This window comes from Chelonia mydas, chromosome 22 (assembly GCF_015237465.2).
Source record: "Chelonia mydas isolate rCheMyd1 chromosome 22, rCheMyd1.pri.v2, whole genome shotgun sequence".
Taxonomy (NCBI): domain Eukaryota; kingdom Metazoa; phylum Chordata; order Testudines; family Cheloniidae; genus Chelonia; species Chelonia mydas.
The window spans coordinates 2,198,297-2,222,930 of record NC_051262.2 but is presented as its reverse complement, the minus strand read 5'-3'; the positions used below and the strand labels follow the sequence as shown (position 1 = coordinate 2,222,930).

The 24,634-nt window shown below is 58.5% G+C and overlaps 1 protein-coding gene across 5 annotated transcripts in view; it reads right to left on the bottom strand.

The window, feature by feature from the left end:
• Positions 1-24,634, bottom strand: part of ROBO4 (roundabout guidance receptor 4) — an 88,479-nt gene that overhangs the window by 9,774 nt on the left and 54,071 nt on the right. For 4 of the 5 annotated variants that reach the window (XR_006286959.1, XM_043533866.1, XM_037882464.2 and 1 more), the window contains exons 11-17: positions 23,449-23,643; positions 22,771-22,813; positions 21,227-21,369; positions 19,453-19,791; positions 12,751-12,864; positions 3,529-3,670; positions 950-1,171 (exon numbers count right to left, since the gene is read on the bottom strand). Coding sequence is in view for 4 of the 5 variants with exons in the window: in XM_043533866.1 (XP_043389801.1) it covers positions 950-1,171; positions 3,529-3,670; positions 12,751-12,864; positions 19,453-19,791; positions 21,227-21,369; positions 22,771-22,813; positions 23,449-23,643 (1,198 nt within the window). In the remaining variant the exon portion in view is untranslated. Of the gene's footprint in view, positions 1-949; positions 1,172-3,528; positions 3,684-12,750; positions 12,865-19,452; positions 19,792-21,226; positions 21,370-22,770; positions 22,814-23,448; positions 23,644-24,634 lie in introns of all 5 variants that reach the window. The other variant, XM_043533868.1, reaches the window with a different exon arrangement.

Here is a 24,634-nt window from a genome sequence, read left to right as displayed (position 1 = left end):
CAGGTGTGCGTGTGTGCAGGGGTCAGTGTGTGCAGATGTCTGTGAGTGTACGGGAAGGTGTGCAGGGGTCTGTGTGTGTGTGTGTGCAGGGGTCTGTGTGAGTGAGCAGGTCTGAGTGTGTAGGTGTCTGTGTGAGCGTGCAGGTGCGTGTGTGCAGATGTCTGTGTGTGTGTGCAGGTGTGTGTGTGTGCAGGGGTCTGTGTGAGTGTGCATGTCTGAGTGTGTAGGTGTCTGTGTGAGTGTGCAGGTGTCTCCGTGTGCAGGTGTCTGTGAGTGTACGGGAAGGTGTGCAGGTGTCTGTGTGAGTGTGCAGGTGTCTGTGAGTGTGCAGGGGGTGTGCAGGTGTCTGTATGCGTGTGCAGGTGTCTGTGAGTGTGCAGGGGGTGTGCAGGTGTCTGTGTGCGTGTGCAGTAGTCTGGGAGTGTGCAGGGGGTGTGCAGGTGTCTGTGTGCATGTGCAGGTGTCTGTGAGAGTGCAGGGGGTGTGCAGGTGTCTGTGAGTGTGCGGGGGGTGTGCAGGTGGCTGTGAGTGTGCGGGGGGTGTGCAGTAGTCTGGGAGGGTGCAGGGGGTGTGCAGGTGTCTGTGTGCGTGTGCAGGTGTCTGTGAGTGTGCAGGGGGCGTGCAGGTGTCTGTGTGCGTGTGCAGGTGTCTGTGAGAGTGCAGGGGGTGTGCAGGTGTCTGTGTGCGTGTGCAGGTGGCTGTGAGTGTGCAGGGGGTGTGCAGGGTGCTCGGCGAGTGTGCAGGGGGTGTGCAGGGTGCTCGGCGGCTGCTGGGGCAGCCTGCTCAGTAGCGCACAGGGAGGGTGTGGTACGAGGGGGGGTGCGGCGAGAGGTTGTGCCCGGCCTCTGGGCCTTGCAGCAGGCTGGGGAGGGGATTCCCTGGTGTGGGCCCCAGGCAGTTTCCCAAGCCCTCTCCGGGCCTGGCTGAAGCGCCCTGCCGGAGCCCTTACCTCTGGCACTCGGCCTCCGCACTGAGCTCCAGGTACGCAGCCACCTGGTCGGGCGTGAGCACGGCCTCCCCGTCGTCGCCGAGCGAGGGTGCGGGAGACGCAGCGGCGAGGCGGTGGTAGGGCAGCGAGGGTGAAGGCAGCTCCCTCCGAAGGGCGGTCTCCGCGCTCGGCTGCAGCTCTCCAGCCGGGAACGGCCTGGCTGCCTCCCCACCGTCTCTGCTCCTGTAGGCACAGACACCATCAGCGTGGGGAGCCTGCCATGCTGGGCCTCACGCCCTCGCCTGCACCGCCTCCCCCAGGCCTGCTCAGCACCGGAGCCCCCCAGTGCCATTTCGGACCCATGGGCTCCCGTGGCGGTGAGAGGCTCCTCGCCCCGCAGCGTGAAGCCCAGGACTTGCGGCAAACCTCCAGGGGCCACTGTCAGCTGGGTGTTGGACAAAGCCCTCCATCCTCCTAACACAGAAACACGGTACCCATACTTCTGTCCCCGAGGCCGGCTAGCTCAGGGCGCCTGTGGGCCCATTAGCTCGGCCTGCCAGCGCCTCCCGCCCCCCTACAGAGGGCACTGACCTCCATGCCTGGAGGGCCAGGAAGGAGGAACCAGGAGGTTCCTAACCGCATTTGACAAGTAGCAAAATGAATCCTCATGGGAAAGGAGAACCAACCTGTAGACAGCGAGGGGGGATTCCCGCCCTGCTCCGGAACCGACCCATAGACAGCGAGGGGGGATTCCCGCCCCACTCCAAAACTCATCTGTAGATAGCGAATGGGGGATTCCCGCCCCGCTCCGGAACCAACCTATAGACAGCGAGGGGGGATTCCCGCCCCACTCCGAAACTCATCTGTAGATAGCTAATGGGGGATTCCCACCCCACTCCAGAACCAACCTATAGACAGTAACGGGGGATTCCCACCCCGCTCCGGAACCAACCCATGGACAATGAGGGGGGATTTCCGCCCCACTCCAGAACCAACCTATAGACAGTAAGGGGGGATTCCCGCCCTGCCCCGGAACCAACCCATACACAGCGAAGGGGGATTCCCGCCCCACTCCAGAACCAACCTATAAACAGTAAGGGGGGATTCCCACCCCGCTCCAGAACCAACCTGTAGACAGCGAGGGGGGATTCCCGTCCCGCTCCGGAACCAACCTATAGACAGCGAGGGAGGATTTCCGCCCCACTCCAGAACCAACCTATAGACAGTAAGGGGGGATTCCCACCCTGCTCCGGAACCAACCCATAGACAGCGAAGGGGGATTCCCGCCCCGCTCCGGAACCAACCCATAGACAGCGAGGGGGGATTCCCACCCCACTCCGAAACTCATCTGTAGATAGCGAATGGGGGATTCCCGCCCTGCTCCAGAACCAACCTGTAGACAGCGACAGGGGATTCCCACCCCGCTCCGGAACCAACCTGTAGACAGCGAAGGGGGATTCCCGCCCCGCTCCGGAACCAACCTGTAGACAGCGAAGGGGGATTCCCGCCCCGCTCCGGAACCAACCCATAGACAGCGAGGGGGGATTCCCGCCCCGCTCCGGAACCAACCTATAGATAGCGAGGGGGGATTCCCGCCCCGCTCCGAAACTCATCTGTAGACAGCGAGTGGGGGATTCCCACCCTGCTCTGGAACCGACCTTTGCCATTTTAAGCACAAAGAAAGTAGAAGGCTGGGCCTGGATTTCCCCCCCTATGGCCCCTACACACACTGCCTGCACCAGCTTCAGGGCTGTGGGGGCAGCAGGTGACGATCTAGGTGCTGCCGGAGGAGTGGGCATGGGGGGTGCTGGGCGCTAGACCAGCTGTGCTCTCCCCATCAGAGATTTGTGCTTGGTACTCGGTGGGGTGAGGTAACACTCAAGCACCAGGAAGGATCCCGTGAGTCAGCCACCGCCACCTTTGGCTCTGAGCCCAGCACGGGTCCCATCCCCTTTGAAATCCAGATGTCAGGACCTGAGCCGGAATGAGGAGAGGGACTGGGTCTGTCTAGCACAGTCTGGCACTCGCCTGCTGCTTGTTGTCCACACCCAGCCGAGCAGCTGTGAGAGGGGGCAGGAAACACCCTTCCAACTTCCCAGTGCCAGCGCCTCCTGGAGCCCCCACCCGGCATGATGCCCCACCGCACCCCGCCTGACAGCCTAACCTGGAGCCCCCGGGCAGCCGCAGGATGTGGAGCTGGTTACAAGCTGGTGAGCTGGATTCACTGATGTGCAAAGAGTGTTGCAGCCTATAAATCAGACTGCCAGCACTGCTAGAGAAAGGCGTCTCTCCGAAGCAGGTCAGGCGAACCCCTGGAGGTGTGCGTGACTCCTCTTCGGATTGCTTTGCCTTTACACTCCCTCTGGCCACAGTCGGTTATTGGGCCTCAAGAACATTGTTAGGAAGAAACCCCGAGTGCAGGCAAACAAGTGGCTGCCCCTTTCGGCAGTGCCGGGAAGGGTGGCTGGGTCACAGGGTTCTGCCCTTCCGAGGGGTCAGGGGGTGTACTCCAGAGGGGCTGAAGGAGCTCTAAAGTGCAGTTCACCCGGCAGGCAAGGCGGGGTGAACAGGCACTTAAAATAAAATCAGAAGGCCCTTACTCTGGCTGCACGCCCTGGCCCTGGGGGCTGTGCAGAGCGGGAGGAACCGGAGGGGGGGGCAACGTGCCAGGTACGCGCAGTGAGCCTCTGGACTGCAGCAGCTTCGGGGAGCTGAAGGTTTTCAGCACTTTGGCACCCTCTCCTAGGGAAAAAAACTTGAGAAAAATGATCAGCCAGCTATCCAGATCCCTGCCACCCACCCACCCGTCCCACCTGCCAATCACCCACCTGGCCCCAGCCCCCGTCACCCACCCACCGAACCCCCCTGCCACCCCTCCCAGCCCACCCTCCAACCAACATCCCCCCAGCCCCACCAACCAACACCCCACCACCCCAACCAACCCAACAGACCCAATCCACCCACCCCAACAAGATACACTGGCTGGAAGCTGATGCTAGACAAATTCAAAAGAGCAAATTAACAGTGAAGGGTGATTAACCAATGGAACAATTTACCAGGAGTCATGGTGGATTCTCCATCAGGCAATTTTTAAATCAAGACTGGGTGTTTTTCTAAAAGATCTGCTCTAGTTTAAGCAAGAGAATCCAGGGAAGTCCTATGGCCTGTGCTGTACAGATCAGATAAATTGATCACAGCGGTCCCTTCAAATCTATGAATTCGCCCACACAGCGCCACTAACCAATTCCCTCCTCCCCCCGCCAACCTGTCCTGCGATGCATTCACCAGCTCCCAGCGAACCAGCTCCACAGATAATCCACCCATGTCCCTGAACCTACCAACCAACTCTCCAGCTGCCCAAACCTCCCAACCAGCACCAACCAACGCCCCAGTGCCTCAACCCTTCCATCAGCTCCCAATTAACCAGCTCCCCAGCCCCATCCTGAACGACTGACCACCAGCCCTTCACCAAGGCCTCTATCGCCTACTGGCCAACTGATCCTCACCCAGCCTTCACCACATCCCCAGGCCCAAAGAAACCAACTGACCCATCAGCCATGCCCCATCAACTTCACCAACTCCCCACCCAATGTCCCAGTCCACTTACCTGCAATCAACTCTCCACTCCCAAGAGACTGACCTACCTATAGTCACCAAGCACCCAATTCCCACTCCACAAACCACTAACCTACCCACCGGCCCCCAGGCCACTAACCTACCCACAAGCTCCCTGACACCCATTAACCTACCCACCAGCTCCCCACAACCCACTAACCGACCCACCAGTTCCCTAGCCCACTTCCTACCCACCAGCCCCCAACCCACTAACCGACCCACCTGCTCCCAAGTAACCCCTTCATCCCCCAGTCAAGCCACCTCCTGACCCGGTTCCAGCAGCTCAGCTCCCCAGTGCCGCAGGCTGAAAGCCAGGTCAGCAGCCGGGCCAACGGACCCTCAGCCACCGCACACAGCTGACACGGAGGCTGTTCGGAGGTCTGGGGGCAGGCAGGCTACAAACTCCTATAACCTTTTCATTCAGGGCAATGGGAAGCCCAGGACTGGCCCCTGGTGGCCAGGAACTGTTGGCCTGTTGGTTGGGGGCCAGCTTGACGTGGGTCTCGCTCACACGGCCCTCTCCACAGCCTTATGGCTGGCGAGCTGCGCTAGGCCTCCTCCGACCTAGTGCGGGCCTTTCCCAGTGCCGATTTCCCGCTGGGACCCTCTCCGCTCCCACGGCACAGGATCTGCCCCACATGCCGGCAGCCTGCTCCCAGCACAGACACATGCAGAGGGTGGACGCAATACAAGACGCCGACTCCGTGGGTGCGCTGGGGTTCAAGCACCCACAGGAAAAGAAAGGGTGCTCAGCACCCACCAGCCAGAGCTGTTTGGCAGGGCCACCGATCGGCTGTTTTAAGGCTGGCCGGTGGCGCTTGGGAGAGGGCGGACGGCCTCGGGGGCGCAGCCAGGGCAGGAAGAGGCGGATCAAGGGCAGGGCGGCTGGGGAGGGGCGGGAAGAGGGAGGGGGCTCAGGGGAAGGGGCAGAGTGGGGCCGGGGACTCAGGGTGGCACGGGCGTGCGCCACCCATGGGGAAAAATAAAAGTCAGTGCCTGTGGGAGCAACTGACTGCACAGGGGTGGGGTAGCAGGCCCCCCAACCTCCTCCCTATGACGCACAGGTGGTCACGCCGCCCCTCCGAGAGCTGGCGGCAAAGCCCTCGGCGAGGTGGGGATCCGAATGGCCCCACATGCCGGGCGATTTGGAGGTTCTCAAAGCATATAAAGAAACGAGACTGCTGAGCTGTGCCCAGAGCGGAGCCAACGGGCGTTGGGAAAAGAGATTCTGAATCCCTGCTTGGGGGAGCCTCCTCCCTCTGAGGATTTGTATTCCCCCTCAGAGAGGCAGCATGGGCCAGTGGGTAGAGCGCTAGCCTGGCTCTTGGGAGCCCTGGGGTCAGCTCCCAGCTCTGCACAGACTGCCCTGGGGGAGCATTTGAAGCCCTCAGTTCCAGGGCCGGCCCACAAGATTTTGGCACCTGAGGCAGGGAGCTCAAATGATGCCCCCCCATACCCCCTCATTTGGGCCAAAACTTTGAAAAGTCGCCATTCTGCCTTCTTCCCATTCTACTCCTCTCATGGTACTGCTCTGCTACCTACCCCAATAAAGGAGAACTAACAACTTAAAATGCCTTGTTCAAAAATTTTAAGTAACTCTTAACTTTCAAACACCTGTACAGCAAATGTAGCTTTCCTTGTCTGCAGAGTAAACACTGGCATTTGTATCTGTTTGAATAATCAAAGTGGGGCTTTCCGTGCCTTCTTGGTTGCAAAGATTTGAACTGCTTCCTGCTGAAGGTCCACAGTCTGGGCCAGCTCCTGCTCTATTGAGACAGTTGCAAGGCCGACCAGCCTCTCCTGTGTCATTGTGGAGCGTAGATGTGTTCTTATTAACTTCAGCTTGGAGAAGCTGCGTTCTCCACTGGCAACTGTTACAGGAAGAGTTAAAAGTATGTGCAGAGCAACAAAAGCATTTGGAAAGAGGGTAGTTGTCTTATTTGTGCACACATATTCCAGAGCAGCTCTTGGAGTTGATCCTGCTGAAATATATCTTGAAAGGGCTTTCAGTTCTTCACCTAAATCACTCACATCAATATCGCGCATGTCATCATGTGTCAACGCTGTCTCTAGTGCCCTGCATTGCTGGTGTCGGTCTTCTTCAGGTATAGTGAGGAGTTTTGGAATATCAGACAACATCCCAAATGTACTGCTGTGTTCCTTGAGCTTCATGAAACGTTTTTCAACTGACTGTATTGCACAATCTAGCCCCTGGTTAAAGAATTCAACTTTGAATTGTTGTTTGGGGTCTCTTATGGGATTATCCCGTGCCTCCTAATCAAAACGTTGTCTTCTTTGGTGACTCTTGTATTCTTGAATGGGTGGGAAAATAGCTTCAGTGTGAAGTTCCTCTGCCAACGTCTGTGCACTCTTCAGAACGTTTTGAAATCCCTCATCTGACTGGTACGACTGTAGGTATGACTTTGCTTTGTCCAATTGTTCCATTGCTCCAGATATATCAAGGTCAAAACCTTGGAGTCTCTTGCTTACAACATTTATTTCAAACACTATGTCATGCCACAACACTAAGCCACACAGAAATTTGAAGTGATGTATGTTTCTGGTGATTCCATTTCCCTCTACCACTGTTCTCCCACAAACAGTTCCTGTGATAGCATTATCCTCCATAATGGCAACTATGGCATCATCTATCTTCCCAATTTGGTGTTTGATAGGCTTTATCGCCTCCACTCGACTTTCCCATCATGTGGCACTCAGTGGTTTCAGTGTCAGAGAGGATCTTCCCAGATGTTGCTTCAAAATTTGCCATCGATGAGTTGATGCAGAGAAAAATACAGAGATGCTTTGAATTACATTAAAAAATTCAGCAGCCTCACTAGAAGCTGATGCTGCATCGCTGACCACCAAGGTCAATGAATGAGAACTGAACGGGACAAAAAGAGCTCAAGGGGTTTAACTCTTGGATCCGTGTCTGCACTGCTCTGTTCTGTCCTCTCATGTTGGCACCATTACCGTAGCCCTGACCTCTCCTGTCAGCTATCGCAATTGCCATCTCTTCCAGCTTTTTAAGAAGTACATTTGTCATACCAGCTCCTGTAGTATCATCAATGTCAATAAATTCTAGAAAATGCTCTGACAGTCACCATTGCAGGGACATTGTCACTAGGTTCTGTTGTTGTTACAAAACGCACCATTGAAGTCATTTGTTTCATATGGCTGATGTCAGGTGTGCAGTCCAGAATAACAGGGGAATATCTTGCTGACTTCAGATCTGCCCCAATCTTTTGTTTGACTTTTGTTGCCAGTGACTGTATAATCTCATTTTGAATTGTTTTTCCAAGGTAGTGGTGTGTGTACATTTCTTGGGTGGTGACTCTTCTTAGATGCTCCTGGAGTACAGCATCAAACTCAGCCATCAGCTCCACAATGTTAAGGAAGTTTCCATTGTTCGGCACATACAGCTGATCTGAAGTGCCACGCAGGGCTAGGGTTTGGGTCGCAAGCATTCTCACAATGGCAATGAGCCTTTTCAGAACATTTTGCCAGTAAAGAGACTCTGATGCAATCTTCTCTTGATGCTGATCATCTATGGTGGCCTTTAACCTTATTCTCATCTCAAGCTCTTTCCACCTATGGAATGCTCTCTGGTGATTTGCTGCCTTCTCATGGCATGCCAGATTTCTAGCCAGTTTTTTCCAGTCCTTTGTTCCTGTAGAACCCAATGTGGCTGGAACATTAGACTGGAAGAGTTTGCAACAAAACCAGTATGCAGCATTCTGGGTTTTTGAGTACATAAGCCATGGCCTCTCCACCTTGTCACCATTGGGGATTTCACACCAGTAATGTGTTGGATGGAAACTTCTATTTTCATTGTCTTTGGGGAAGATGAAGTTTTTCACTTGCTGTGGCCCAGGCAGTACAAGGAAGTCCCTCGGGCTACTGCTCAAGTGGGTCCAGAGTCCTGGATCATCTAGACTTAAGGAACTAAACTCAGCAGCAGCTGTTTCTTGTGCCTCCACCACACTCTTCTCTGATCTATCCTTTTCTTCAGGACTGTGCATGGCTACATCCACTTGAGATGGAGATATGGATCCTGCAGCAGCTGCCAGGTCACCTGCACTCTGACTAACTGGAATATCAGGCCTCTCCTCACCGCTCACATCCTCACTGGGGCCGGAAGGCTCACCGTGAACATTTGTGCCTATGTATCTCAGGAGAGCTCCTTCCTGCTTAGATAGAAAAGCTTCCTTTGCTTTATTTCTTTTTCTGAATGCTGCCCCAGAGGGGCGTTTTCTTCTCTCACTCATGACTGCTGTTCTGTGCCAGCTAGAGTGGCTCTCAACACTCAACTGAAGGGGACAAATAAGCAGGCTGGTAGCAGGGCCTGAGTGAGGGAAGGTATCAGCGTCTTAGGGCCTAACTGGCTCCCACTACTGCAGTTGACGGCCTGTTCTCCTCAAGTGGGTCCAGGGAAGCAGCAGGACACAGGAAGCTCCCTGAGAAGCTGGGGTTAATCAGTCCAGGCCCTGGGGGGACTAGAGAGGTACATAAGAGGCTCCTCCTCCTCTCTCTCCCTGCAACTCCTGCTGCTTTCTGTGATTCCTGCTCCCCTGTTGTCCTGCCTGCCTGTTCTGTCTCTTGTGCCCTCCTCCCTCCAGCCCAGCACTCCCCCATCTCTGTGCATCCAGAGCAGGAGAATCCAGATGCACCAGCAGCAGACACCATTTTCTACATGCTGGGTCCTAGTGGCGCCCCCCCACAGTCTGGCACCTGAGGCAGCCGCCTCAGTTCACCTCATGGTGGGGCCAGCCCTGCTCAGGTCACTGGCTGGGACAGAACGTAGCCGATCGCGGTAACACCGGGCGAGGGTGGAGCAAGGGTTACATAAAACCTGTGGATGTGTTTGAGACAGGCTCAACCCGCCAGCTAAACACCCTCCCTGCCAGGGATCGCTATGGCAGGGGGCGGGGGCTGAACCTCCCAGCCCACGTTTCTCTTGTGGGCCGTGGTGCCAGTGCGAGAGCAGCACTATGCTGGCCCCTGCTGCAGGGGTCTCGTGGCGATGCGCAGCCCTGCGGCCATCACGTGATTGCTGGAAGCAAAGGAAGGGAGCCGGGCACAGCAGCCACGGTGGAAGGGCGCTGACCTGCAAACCAGAGGCCATGTGCCAGCGGTTACTGTTACTATTTCTGTGCCCTTCACTGCCCTGATTCTGAGCCAAGGTTCCACATCTCACCAGTCGGACAGAGACGCCACCGGGCAGCTTGTCCACGGTCACCGCAGGCAGAGCCGGGAGAAGCCGAGTCTTTAATATACCCGAGCCAAAGCCCGGCTGCTCTGCCACACAGCATTTCCGAAGGAGCATGTCACGTTAGGCACTTTTCTAACCTCCCGAACACAGCGTGGGCCTGGAGCACGCGACCACAGAGCGAGGGCGGTGCCTTTACTCCTCCCTCCAGGCGCGAGTGCAGCCAGCAGACGCTTGCGCTGTTCTGAGTTCAGCCCCAAGCCAGGCCATCGGTACGTTTGGGTGGGGCGCCTGCTCGAAACCAGGGACACGCCGCATCCCCCTGCTGGCTCAGAAACCCTCACGCAAGCTGCGGCCGTAGCTGCACCATGCAGGAACCGGCCCCCACAGGATAACAGCATGCTCGCTCCCCAGCCATCGCTCTGCAGCTGGAGTGGAGGAAAGGGCCGTGCTGTACTGCTAAAAGGGGGGGGGGGGGCAACTCCTGCCAATGACCCAGGTGTGGGTAAAAAATATTCCCCTTTGCATAAAAGCTGGGGCAAGGCCCTGCTTGACTGCTGGAGGGGTTTTCCATCACACAGCACCGTGAGCTGATGGGACGTGGGAGGTTGCACTAATGCTGGTTTTCCCATTGCATGTTTAGTGGTTGTAGCCTGGTTCCTGGGGCTGTGCTGGGGTGGGGGCAGACAGTGTTTGCGGCTGAAAGTGCCTGGGGGGGCATGCAGGGTGGGACAGCCCCTGCCCGGTGAGCCCCAGGAGGGACAGAAGCAGATTTAATACGTGTAGTGCTCTCCCAGCGGACTGGTTGTGCCTGCAGGGGAAGGGCTGCCTAAGGGCATTGCTGCCGGGCTATGAGCCTTTCCCCTGGAGGGCACGGCATTGAGTCCAGCCCAGCTCAGCAGGGCGCAGACTGTTCCCGGCCTGGGGGCCAGCCCCCCATCACAGGATTTCTCTTTGTTAAAAATATCATGATGTGGGGGTCAGTGTCTGATGTCTGGGGCCTGACTTGGGGTTTGGACCTTTTGGGGCTGAAACCGAGCTAGACCCAGCCTGGACCCATTAATCAGCCCCAGCCCCGCCTTGTCGGAGCAGGCGGGCCCAGCAGCCCAGCCTGCCCTGCCTTGGGGGGTGCAAGCCCCACTCCCAGCCATGGGGTGTGCCGAATGGGGGAGCAGCCCTGGTGAGCTGCTGGAGGGGCAGCGCCCAGCACAGTGCCCCCCTCCCCCCCGCCACCCGGTCCCTGCCTGCAGCACGAGCACAGCCACTCTGCGGCCGTGGGGCAGAGCTGGGGTGCAGCAGGATGAGCACTGGGCAGGGCAGGGCTGGGGGATTCTTATCCCCACCAAAGAGCCCTGGCTGGCGGTTGTGTGTGGGGCGCTGGTGCCCCCTGCTGCCAACTCTCTAGTAATGCAAGCCCTGGCGGAACTCAGAGCCACTCCGGCTGGTCCTTCGGCTGGGCAGTGATGCCCTACGTGGCTGGGCAGTGAGATCTAGACATGCCCGCCCTGGCTGGCTCAGTGCCACACGGAGAGCAGGAGAGGCAATGGATTGCCAAACTGTTCACAGCAGCCCTGGCATGGAGACGGTCAGGAAGGGGGTAACAGACTCCAGCCCTGTCCCCAGGCACTTGCTGTCCCCCGGACAGGCCTGGAGCCCCAGGGATGTGGCTTACAGAATTCCCTCCTTTTCTCCTGCCAGTCTCCTCGTCTTGCCTAGGCCTGGCTGCTGCCAGCTCTTCCCTAGGCCAGCCCAGGCTGCCATCTCAGAGGTGCGTCTGGGTAGGGTGGCTCTGCTCAGTGTGGTCCCTGGTGTTGGAGGAAGGTGTCTGCAGCTGAGGCAAGAGATGCTCCAAGGAAGGAATCCACCTCACTCAGTGGCCAGGGTGTCCCGCTGTCCCTCGCTGGGGCCCGGGCTGTGGATGGCAGCACCTGGCCACGGTTCCTAATGCAGATCCCCAGGCCATGCAGGCCCCACAAGGCTCTGTCACCTTCCCCTTGCCTGCCCCCAGCCTCCAGGAGAGTGGGGCCATGGCGGCAGAGGGGGCCCAGCCCTGGGGGATAAGGTGGAGCAGGAGCATGTGGACGGTGAGGGGGCAAGTGTTGAGGGAGCAGGGCAGCTGGGGGAGCCCGATGCCTGGCAGTGTGAGGGGGTGGAGGGTGGGGTGTACAGAGGAGCAGGAGAGGGGTCTGGGGGTACCTGAGTGGAGAGATGGGGGGCCTGTGAGAGTCCCTAGGGAGCGGCAGAGGCGGCTGAGTCTCCAGGCCCCAGACAAGCCCAGCCTTTGTGTTCTCTGACCAGGCATGAGCCCCAATGGGGGCCAAGTAGGCTGGCCCCCGGGTGTCTCCACCAGCCAGCAGGGAAGCGATGCCAGCAAATGGCTCCAGCCAGCCGCAGTGTGTGGAGGGGGAAGGCCCTGGCTTCATGGCCAGAGGTTCATGGAAGACCAGGGAATATTACATCCCCTGCCCCCCACCAGAGAGCTCCACAGGGTAACACAGCCCCCCCACCCAGAGACTCCCCCACTAACGCAGCCCCCCAAACACTCCCCAGCCCAAGAGCTCCAGAGGGTAACACAGATCCCCAGAGACACCCTTGCTAATGCAGCCCCCAACCCCCACTAACACAGACCCCCAGACCTCCCACTAACAAAGTGCCCAGATACTCCTGCCACTAATGGAGCCCTCCAGCACCAGCTTCCCCCGCTAACCCAGCCTCACCCCGCAGAGAGCCACATAGGCTAGCAGCCCCCCAGTGCACCTCCCAGACTACGACAGGGCTCCATGGGTGAACCCAATCTCCCCCAAACTTCCCGCAGTGCTCCGCAAGGTCCCAAAGCACTCGCAGGCCTGCAGAGCACCCAGGAAATTCTCCTGAACACCCTGCTCCCTTCCATCCCCCCAGCTACCGGGGAAGGGCAGCCTGGCCTGGTGCTGCAGCCCCAACGCTCTGGGACCAGGGCTGGAGGAAAGTCCATGGGGCAGGCTGCGGCTTTGCTCACCTTTGCTTGCATGGTGCTTTCCTGAGCTGCCGGTGCCAGGCACACTGCTAGGGCTGGTGGAGTACGCCGGGGGGCTGGGTGACAGCACGGGGGTGCTGTGTGCCTGCTGTAGATCTGGGGGAGAAGGAGAGGGGGGTGAACAGTGGGACAGTTGAGGTGGGGGGGGATAACCAGAGCTGCACCTCTCCTCAGGGCCCCTCTCAGGCCAGACCAGCTCTCAGCTGGAGCTGTGCAGATGGGCGCGAGCCCACTGCAGCCAGTGCTGGGAATCTGGCCTGCGACAGTGGCTGCTGCATTGGACTTGTCGCCGAGCGCGGAGGAGCCTGTGAGGAGGTTTTGGACCCAGTCCCCACTCGCATCACTCTGCGACCGAGCCTGGGAATCCTGGCCTGCCCTGCTCTGCTCCCAGCACCACTGGGATGGGGGGGGGAGGAGGGGTGCTTCCCAGGGCCCCCAGGCTGGGGGTACACCTACACTGCAGAGACTACACCAGCACAGCTGTGCACCAGAGCTATCCTGGCAGAGCCGTGCCATGTAGATGCAGCCAGCATTGGCAGAAGAGAACATTAGCTATGTGTGTGACACTGCCAGGCCAGGTGCCAGCTCATGCCAAGGCCCCCCCGGCCTCCCTGACAAAGGAAACCAGCCAGGCTCACCAGTGCGTTAGCGTTGTTATAACATGTTAGAGTTACCATGTGTTCAGTGTTGGGACTTTATGACATACTTGTGAGTTGCTGCAGGTATTAATCTCACATATAATATCTGCATCCCACATTACAGGGCACCATTTAAGTATTTTCTTTGTAACTATAAAAGCATTTGCTATGAACCTGCAAAGCCCCGAGTCAGGAGGAAGCACGGCCAGACGTGAAATACTCGTTCACCACAAGAGGTGTCACCTCCTGCACACACAAAAGGTCTACAGACACCAGACAAGCCATTGTGGGACATCAGTGCACAAAAGACTTCGCTGATTGCTCCCCTCGTGCCCCTGAAGAGGAGACATGCTCGTCCCACCCCTTCGAACTCCGGGGGAAGGGAATAAAAGTGCCTGGCCAGAAGGAACTTTATGTCTATGCTGCTTGAACTCTGCAGGGCAAAGACTGCGAAGCGTATGCAAGAGAGAGGCCATATAGAGCTTGCAGATTATAGAAGCTTCTGTTACCTTTTAGAACCTAAGACTCTAACTCATTTGTGTGTGTGTCTACTGCTTTAACCCTGTCAATAACGCTCATTCCTTTTTCTTATCCAATAAACCTTTAGTTAGTTAATTATAGGATTGGCTACAGGCGTTGTCTTGGGTTTCAGATCTGAGGTGTCATTGACCTGGGGTAAGTGACTGGTCCTTTGGGACTGGAGGTAACCTGAGTGTTGTGGTTTGTGGTGTAAGGGACCATCTTACACAAAAGCAAGATAGACTGGAGCGCCCAAGGGGACTGTCTGTGACGCCATGGTTATGCTGTAACAGTGTCGGAGGAGTTCACACTTGTTACTGGGTTGGTGAATTCTAACTGTGGAACATACTACCAGTTTGGGGTTTGTGCCCTGGTTTGTGCCAGTCTGCCCGGGGGTTGGCACTCATGGTGGTGAGCCACTCCAGACAGCCTGACAATGTCAATGGAAGCCCTCTTCCGCCAGCATAGCTGTGTCTGCTCCGGGGGTTAGGTGGGCAGAGCTACCCGGGTCAGGGTGTGGTTGGTTCACACTCCTTACTGACGTAGCTATGCCAATGTCACTTTCAAGCCAATGAGTCTGTCTACCCTGCAGCTGCAGGTGTGTTTGCAGAAAGGGCCGATCTAGCGAGATCAAGGCAAGCTTGGGTAACAGCAGCAGGGAAGCCATGGCAGCAGGGGGTAGCACAGGCTAGCCCTGCCCACCCAGGGCCCCGGGGACTTTCTCAAGCAGCGCTGCCTGCACTGCTGCAACTTGGCTGGGGCTGTTACCCAAGGGAGCTTTGATCTAGCTAGCTGGGGGGGCGGGGTAGCTCAGTGGTTTGAGCATTGGCCTGCTAAACCCAGGGTCATGAGTTCAATCCTTGAGGGGGCCATTTAGGGATCTGGGGCAAAACTTGGGGATTGGTTCTGCTTTGAGCAGGGGGTTGGACTAGATGCCCTCCTGAGGTCCCTTCCAACCCTGATCTTCTATGATGAGCTCTGCCCGTACTGCAATCGCACCTCAGACATCCCCTTACACTGGTGCTGAGCAGGGCCCTGACTGGCCCCAGAGTACAGGGAGGGGCCACGCGGAGTCTTAGAGTCATGGATTTGAAGACCAGAAGGGATCATTGCGATTGTCTAGTAACTTGGCCAGCGTAGAGATCACTGAATGTGTTTGCGACTTCATGATGAGCCAAATCTGGCGCGTGACAGGGCAGAATGCCAGTGAGGGACAGGTGTCTGTCGACAGCATCCAACCATCGTGTTGTAGGGCCTCCGGGGCGTCCTTTCCATCCAGCTCCAAGTCGAAGATGATTTTTGCAGGGAAGCTGGTAGGCATTCGGAGCAGATGACCATGTCCCCTTAGAGCGCTGGGGCAACTGTCTGAGAGAGCGGGACCTGTGCAGCTAGGAAATGGGTCTCTTCATTCAACTTGAGTTTGAACTATTTGATATTTTTGATTATTCAGAGATGCTTCATCTGACTGGTGTCCAGCTTCTTTTCAGTCTTGTTTCAGTCCTTGTTTTGTGCATTGCTTACTTACAAATGTTATTTACTTTACAACATGTGACCATATCATCTCCCAAATGAGCGATGCAACACTGTTCAACCACAGCTAAGGTATTAATGGAGATCCAGGGCTTCTTAGCCATTTTAGGGACCAAGGACAGTCATAACAATATGACCACAAAGCAATTATGGGAGTCAAAGCCGCCGCCCTCGAGGAATCTTCTGCCAGGAACGACGTGGCTTCCTTCTATAAACACTTGTGGCACTCACCCCCAAGAAAGATCTTTCATTTGGTGTGGTCGACTCCAGTTCTGATCAGCTGCTCAATGCAGAGGTGGAGGGTACATGTCAGTCAGCTGGTAAATGCACTCTCAGCTTTGCTGGACCCTGACATTAAGGCTGCTGCTGAGTTGACCCATTCCATGCAAAACGATCCTGGTGAATCCACCCAAATCCACAGAGATGTAAAGACACATAAGGGAAACCAGGCAGCAAGAATCTGTGGCGTTCCTGTGGAACTGTTATCTGGGATCTGAAGCCCGTCCAGGTGGAGAGAGAATCAGTATACTTTGGCAGTCTCAAACCTGTTTGAGATTTCAACTGCACAGTGGTTTCAAATGCTATCGAAATTTAGGTCAGAGCATTTGAATTCTGGTAACCCAATCATCGCTTTGCCAGTGCTCGTTAATCTAAGAAAGAAACGCGCAGAGGCTAATTAGTGGTTGCTGTTGCCAGGCTTGGCAGACCAATAAGATCTGCAGTTGCTGATGGACGATTTCCAGCTATGAGAGATTATGAACTCAATCATCTTCTTTGTTCAACCGTCCTTCCTCGACCAAGGAAATTGGTGAATTCGCTTACTATGAAACCAGGTGTCAGAGGTGCTGAAGCAATTTTTATAGTGGGGGTGCGGAAGGTGGAAACCATGTGTTTAGGTTGTTATTACTACTTCAAGCCGGGGGTGCTGCAGCACCCCCAGCACGCTTAGTTCCAGCACCTAGGCCAGGTGTTCATAGCAGCATGGGGCTGAAAGATCTAGGCTCAGCGCCCAGTCAAACACCAACTAGTGGGCTAGATGCCGTGGCACCTGGATGAGGGTCTCTGGGAAGTCAGAGCAGGTGATCCCGATGGACCTTAAATTCTCTGGATCTCTGTAGGGCTGGAGGGATGGGGTGTGACACTGCACCCCATATTCTTCACAGTGATATTATTATGACATGATTATGGCATAATTATGGTGCATTTTGTACCAGACGGGTCATGTGAGGTGCCATTGGAAAAGTTATGATTTGCTGAATATGATTATCCTATTTGTATACACATATCATTTTTGTATCTGAAGTTGTGAATATTGACTATGTATCTGTATTTCAATTGTGCTTACGCTGGGTGACACCCACAACTAGCCTTTCTGGTACAACAATGAAGAAGCCAGACAGTGCTGATGGCACATCAGCAAAGACAATGGACCCTGGAAGAACTTAACTTTCCTTTGAACATTCCAGACAGCCTGTAAGTAATGGCTGCTATAACTCAGAAAGGTATGCAAGGGCATGTAACCAGGCCACATGACTCTGGACTCCATCTTGGGATGTCTGTGTTTTTCCACAAACTGAATTTGGGACAAAGGGTTCCCGCCATACGCTAAAGCTCTATAAGGCAGGGAGTGACATAATCTGTTGTTCTTCACTCCCCACACAAGAGGACACCTGAAAACACCTGCGGATAAAAGATTGAACTGGGGAAGTGCTGGACCCAGGCTAAAGGGATTTCTAGCCTGTGTATGAAAACCCTGGAGATTCCAAGCTGCAAAGTAAATGTAGCTTGTGCCTTAAGAATCTGCCAAGCTGCTTGTATCATCAGCCAGGGTGAAAATTTGCTAATTCATATCCTATCTTTCTAGTGCTTAGTTTGCATTTTTGTTTATTTGCTAGGTGATCTGCTTTGATCTGTTTGCTATCACTTATAATCACTTAAAATCTATCTTTTTGTACTTAATACACTTGTTTTATGTTTTAATCTAAACCAGTAAGTTTGGAGTGAAGTGCTTGGGAATCTTAGCTCAAGGGGCGGGGGCTGTTGCATTTCTTCTCCACACTGAGGAAGGCGAACTCTATGAGCTTGCACTGTACAGTCCCCTGTGCAGCGCAGACAGTATAATTTTGAGTTTATATTCCGGGGAGTGGGAGGGGCTCCTAGGCTGGGAAGCTGGTGGTTATTTTGGCTGTATTCTCTCTATTGTTGGTTCATGCAGGGGCTAGTCAGAGAGCCTGCATGTAACTGCAGCTGCCTGTGTCCCTACCTGTGTGAATACTAGTGGAAGTGTAGGACCAGGAGCGGGTCTGCAGCTTGTCACAGCAGCACAGTGGGAGAGAGATCCCAGGCTCGTGAGTCAGAGGGCTCAGGGTACCCCAGTCCCAGGTGGCACCCCGGGGGGATCCCATCACACAGGGATCAGACTCCACTAACAATCCTGCACTAAGTGGCCAGGCCTGCTGTCCTGGGGTGAGGTGTTGGCTCCCCATAGCGTGTAGTGTCCCTGCTGCCCACTCAAGCGCAGGTGTCTGGGGCAGGGGCCAGAGTCACTTCCCAGTGCCGCCTCCCCCACCCCCACTGGGCTCGGCTACACTCGGCTTGGCTGGAATCCCCAGAGGCAGAGCAACTGGGGCCCGAGCTGCAGACAGCGCCTGGGACGGAGGAGCGGCTACGCTGTCGCCCCGCACCCCGCGCTCCAGCACGGCATAGCTCCCTGGGGCAGCTCAGGGAGGGAGCGCTCACCGTACAGCTCGTGGCAAGTAAACAGGGTCCATTGGCTTTCTCTGACCTCCATGGCACCGGTTTCTCCTGAACTCTGGAGATAATGAAATTCCAGCCTCCCTCAGCACCCCTCCCACAGTAGCCTCCCTCCCCCACATTGGCAGTCCCTCTGTAGGCAGTGAAGCTGCTGGGATCAGCACGTGTTTCCCTTCCTGGGGTTTGCCAGGAGCTGGGGACTGGAGGCTGGATGCAAGGTGAGTGGTGGTGGTCGGCTCAGGCTGAGAGGGCGCAGGGCAGGGCTGTTGCTGAGGGCATGGGGGGTGTACGATGCCAGCAACCTTTTGCGCTGCCCAAGGGCTGTTCAGCCATTGGACTCAGAGCACAAAGGTGCAGGGGGGAGGGAGTGGGAGGGCTCCGGTCCCCACTGCTTAGCATGGGACAAGCCCAGACAGGGGCACACACAGAACCCAGCAGCCTTGGTTTCTGTGTCTGCCCCCTGCTGCTGGACTGGGCACCTCATCCCCTGCTGTCAGTGTGGTCCTGGCCCCCTCCCAGCCAGTGCTGCAGGGAGCCAGACAGCACTTGCCAGGGCTCCCGCTGCTCCCCTCCTCCTGCACCCTCCCGTGCCGCTGGGCCAGTGCGCTGCCCCTCCCCTGACACCCTGCCGGGAGCCATGCTGGAGCTCACAGGGCTTGTCCCGGGTGCGGAACCCGGCCCCGGCGCGAAGCCAGGACCAGGGCAAAGAATGAACATAGGCCATGGCCAACCATCGGGGCAGGGGAGCGCCCAGGTGAAGGTCCCCTCCGTGGGCAGGCCCAGTCGGGCTGTGATGCCAGCAGAACAGCCACAGGGTTGCTCTGGGGAGAAGGCCCCTGCCCCCGCCCTGGGGGCAGGAGGGCGGGGCACTAGGGAACGCCAGGGGCACGGCACTGGGCTGTGGCTGGGCTGTTTGGTGGGGCTCATGCCCAGTGGGATGGCAGACACTGCAGCTGCTCCCTGTGCCCATTTTCTGGCCACGCTGAGGAAAGACTGAGCTGGCTGGGGCCTACGGCAAGCTAAGGTCGATGGCGGTCCCGCCATCGGGGCTGGTGTTAGCACATGCAGGGCGCAGCGTAGCAGGGCAGCATGTTGCCACGGGCTCAGCGGATCAGGAGGGAAACGCCAACCCTTCCCGCGGGGCTTGTGTGCCCGCATGGCACCCTGCAGCCCCTGAATGCAGGCCCAGGCACCCTGAGGTCAGAGCCCCTAGCTCCCAGCTGGGACTTCCTGCAGCCCTTACCTCTTTTGCTGCTGCTCTCCCAGGGACCCTGCAAGGTGAGCCTGGGGGGTCCGGGGCCCGCTGGCTTCCAAAGCCCTCTCTTTTCGGTTCCCCCAGCACAGCCGCTCTCCATGCCGATGCTCTGCCTGTAATGGGGCCCGAGCCTGGGGTCGGTGGGTCGCCCAGGCTCCGCAGCTCTGCAGTGAGGGCCAGGGGTGCTGGGCACAGGGGGGCGGTGGAAGGTTTGCATGTCCTTGGCAGGAAGGTCGACATAGAGCATCCTGTACAGGCTGCTGCTGTCGGGCCCCCGGGGGACGGCCGGGATCTGGGAGCTCTGGCTCGGCCTGTCAAAGGACATGGCTGCAGAGGGAAAGGAGAGAGACACGGTGTATTAGTCTCCAGGCCCTCGAGGCTCCATGAGTCCCACCCAGCCCGCAGCGCTCCCCCCTCCCCACGCACCCGCAGACACACCCAGCCCACAGCACTCCCCCCGCCCCATGCACCCGCAGACACACACAGCCCGCAGCGCTCCCCCCGCCCCACGCACCCGCAGACACACCCAGCCCGCAGCGCTCCCCACGCACCCGCAGACACACCCAGCCCGCAGCGCTCCCCCCGCCTCAGCTGGCCCGCGGCTCCCGGGATCCCACACAGGGAGCTCAGCCGGGGCGGTGTGAGGATGTGACGCAGCAGGGAGGGGGGAGTGTTGACCTGGGAATGTGCCCTGGGGATGGGAGACCTGAGAGCCTGTCACCTGAGCCAGGAGGAGAGGGGGAGGTAACACCTCTGCCCAGGAATATGAAGACAGGCTGCAGAAGGGAACCTGCTGGGGGGGGTTAGTTTCAGTTTGGTGCTGGGTTGAGGAACACAGAGAACCCCAGGGCTGGGGTCTAAGCTCCCTGCTCCCCCAGAAGGACTTGACTGAGGGGTCCTGGTTGTACCCACAACCTCTGTTTTGGACTGTGTTCCTGTTGTCCAATAAACCTTCTGTTTTACTGGCTGGCTGAGAGTCTCAGTGAATCCCAGGAAGAGGGGTGCAGGGCCTGGACTCCCCCACACTCCGTGACACCTGGCTCCCGGGATCCCACGCAGGGAGCTCAGGCGGCCCGCGGCCCAGCTCCCGAGATCCGCTCAGGGAGCTCAGCTGGCCTGTGGCCGGGTTCCCGGGATCCCGCACAGGGAGCTCAGGCGGCCCGCGGCCCAGCTCCTGGGATCCCGCGCAGGGAGCTCAGCCGGCCAGTGGCCCGGCTCCCGGGATCCCGCACAGGGAGCTCAGCTGGCCTGTGGCCGGGTTCCCGGGATCCCGCACAGGGAGCTCAGGCGGCCCGCGGCCCAGCTCCTGGGATCCCGCGCAGGGAGCTCAGCCGGCCAGTGGCCCGGCTCCCGGGATCCCGCACAGGGAGCTCAGCTGGCCTGTGGCCGGGTTCCCGGGATCCCGCACAGGGAGCTCAGGCGGCCCGCGGCCCAGCTCCCGGGATCCCACACAGGGAGCTCAGCCGGCCAGTGGCCGGGCTTCCGGGATCCCGCACAGGGAGCTCAGCCGGCCCGCGGCCCGGCTCCCGGGATCCCGCACACGGAGCTCAGCCGGCCTGTGGCCGGGCTTCCGGGATCCCGCACAGGGAGCTCAGCCGGCCAGTGGCCGGGCTCCCGGGATCCCGCACAGGGAACGTCACCTTCCCTGCAGAATGTCCTGACTTTGCCCTGAAGGTGCAGCGAGAGGTGTGGGCTGGTCAGCGCAGGAGCCTCTCTCCGGGCAGGGAATGGCCAGGAGCAGAGCGGCGCGGCAGGGACTCACTGGAGCGGTGGAAGTCCAGGCTGTCTTTGGTCTCGGCCCACAGGAGCTGGCTACTCGACCTGCTGCTGCTGCTGCTGAAGGTCTTGGAGCAGGAGGTGGCTTTCCAGCTGTCAGCCAGCCACGGGGAGTCACTCACGTCCATCCTGGGGTTGGGGAGGGGAGGAGACATACGGGTGAAGGCACCGGGAGGGGGCTTTGCTGTCACCTGCAGCAGCTCTGGAGAGCCCCGGCACTGCCGGCTGGGTGAGTCTGTGGCACCTTCCTCCTGTGTCTGCGTGGAGGGGGCTAGCGCAGGGCTAGTGCCCCGCTCCAGCCCTGGCCATGGGAGGGGAGCACTGTGACTGGGCCAGGCTCGTGGGCCAGCACCATTCCCTTTGTGCTCTCAGGCAGTGCAGAGGGAGTGGAAAGATCCTCTGCATTCCCAGCATGGGGAGCCCTAGCAGGGCCAGCCTGCCTCCCCCGGCAGGCGTGTGTCAGGGCGGGCAGGGGGCAGGTTCTGGCTCCCTCCTGCTGGCAGGTGCTGCGCAGCACCCACACGAGCGGGGGATCTGTTGTAGGGGAAAGCCCCAGAGTGCTGTGTAACTCACAGCACCCTGGGCACCTGCCTCTCTCCAGGACCAGGAAGCACCAAGGGTGTTAGCTTGGCAGCCTCTCATCACAGAGCCATCACATGCCCCAGCAGAGACCAGCCGGCTCAGCTCCCCCTCCAGCCTGCCCTCGTCCCCTTTGCCCGCAGGACCATCACAGGGCACAGGTGGGCTGGTAAGGGCTGCTGCAGACTGTAAGCTGTTTGGTGTCTTACAGAGGGCCATGTGTGGGGCCCAGGGCTGGGATAGCAGGGGGCTGGGGGTCGGGATTGAGGGGCTCTGGCAGAGCTGAGTGTGAGGAGGAGCCCAGGGCTGGGGTAACAGGGGCTGTGGGTTGGGATTGAGGGGCTCTGGCAGAGCTGAGTGTGAGAAGATGCCCAGGGCTGGGATAGCAGGGGGCTGGGGGTCGGGATTGAGGGGCTCTGGCAGAGCTGAGTGTGAGGAGGAGCCCAGGGCTGGGATAGCAGGGGGCTGGGGGTCGGGATTGAGGGGCTCTGGCAGAGCTGAGTGTGAGGAGGAGCCCAGGGCTGGGATAGCAGGGGGCTGGGGGTCGGGATTGAGGGGCTCTGGCAGAGCTGAGTGTGAGGAGGAGCCCAGGGCTGGGGTAGCAGGGGCTGTGGGTCGGGATTGAGGGGCTCTGGCAGAGCTGAGTGTGTGTGTGGGGGACAAAGGGCTGGAGTAACAGGGGCTGTGGGTTGGGATTGAGGGGCTCTGGCAGAGCTGAGTGTGAGAAGATGCCCAGGGCTGGGATAGCAGGGGGCTGTGGGTCAGGATTGAGGGGCTCTGGCAGAGCTGAGTGTGAGGGGGGGCCCAGGGCTGGGATAGCAGGGGGCTGCAGGTCAGGAATAAAGCAGGCATCTTCCCTGTCAGTGGGCCACCCTGGGGCTTGCTGAGCAGGGATACAGGCCAGCCCATGCCACGGGGGTTCACAACCGTTTTCTCCAGGCCGTCACTCACCTGTGCTTGACAATGGTGTCTTCGCTGGCGTATCGGCACAGACCTGGGAGCAAGGCAGGGAGGTTGTTAGTTGCACAGCAATGGCTCCTTGCAATGACCAGGGTGCAGACCATCCTGAGCTGCATGGCACCCGTTTGCTGCCCCTCTTGGCCACCTTTCTCATCAGGCCCACATCTTCCCCTGCCTGAGTTTCATCTCGTCCCCGCTGCTGATTGCAACCCGGTCTTGCCATCCTGGGGGCTCTGCCAGCTCCTCACCGGTCCCAGCACCAGTCTCTGGATAACCCCTGGGCATGCTCCCACAGCACTGAGATAGGGAACCCCTGGGGTTCACCCCAGACCACTCGGCATGGACCCTGCTGATCTCCTGCACTGACGGGCCCCTTTCTGGGGCCATCCCCCAGGGTAGCGCTTGGGCAGAAATCAGAGCCGTCTAAGACCAATCCCCAGTGTAATGTCTAGGCTGTGGGGGGGCTGCAGGGCCCAGTGAGCGGGGGTGAGGTTGGGGAGCCCTGCTTTAGCTGGACTGGCCCAGGACCCTAAGGGCTGGGGTTTCTCAAACTCACTGAGCCCAGGCATACCATGTCGTTCCAGGGCCCCTGCTGCCCTCCACCTCCATGCTAGTGACTGCTGGTAGACAGCTGGGCTCGCAGTCCCATAGCCCCAGAGTCAAGCTCACCTTTGCCCCTGGCACGCTGCTGTTCTTGGCTGTAATGCCTGGCGTGGTGCTGGCACAGGCAGAGAGCCAGCACCATCAGCACGAGCCAGAGCAGCGAGCCCACACTAGCGATGAAGACAGGCTGGCGGATCACTGCCAGGATGTGGCTGACGGAGCGCACAGCCGGGGTCCTGGCCATCTTTCCCACCAGGGGCTCTGGGAAGGAAGGGGTGGGTCAGAGGTGGAGGTGACAGGCGGAGCTCGTTCAATGCAGAGCCACGCCCCCGGGAGAGCTGACCTGCTCCTCCGCCTGCCCACAGGACACCGAAAGGTTAATAGCAAAGGCCCAGCTGCATGCGGAGACTGGGCCAGGCTCCAGTCCCTTTGCTACCATGGAGTCTGCTCCCCCCAGCAACACCTGGGCTGCCGCTCGGAGGGGCACCAGAGCCTCATGCCTGCACAGTGCCAAGGCTGGAGTCCACCCTCGGTGCAGGCATCGCTGCGGAGCCTGGCTGAGAGCTGGGATAATGCTGGGGGCAGGCGTCAGCTGGGAGGAGGAGAGACTGGCCCAGCTGACAGAGGGAGCCAGCCTGCAGGGCTCGGAGGGTCCCAGCACACCCCCAGGGCCTGTGGGCTGGAGCCCGGAGAGGGGCACACCTGGCAGAAAGGGAGAGGGATGGGCCATGGCCAAGGTGACCCAATGAGAGGCAGGCAGAGCTGGGAACAGAACCGGATTCCAGACGGCCAGCTCTCAGCTCGAACCATCAGCCAACTTTCCCTCGTCCCAGCGGAAGCCAGCCTAGCCCCCGCGGAAAGCCAGCACTGTGCTCACGTAAAATGAGTCAAATGCAGAGAAGAAAAATGTCCCTCCCAAGGGCTGGCTGAACCAGTGGTCCATTGGGCAGGCATGAGAGAAGGGAAACAGGCCAAGGAGCGTGACCTCCGTGCTGCTCCCCAGAGGGTCCCTGCAGTCCAAGGGGTCACACACTTCCCTAAGCCTCCAGTCTGGCCAGCTGGCAGCGGTGCCAAGGGTCCAGGTGACTGAACCCGGGTTTCTAAGGGAAGCAAGCGAGCGCAGCCAGCAGGCCAGTGTGCCAGCCTGGGGAGCCAGAACGTCAAAGGGAGGGCAAGCGAGCGAGCAATCTGTCTGTCCCAGCATCCCCAACTGGCTCTCTGATCACAGGGCTCCCCCGCTCCCCCTGGGCCC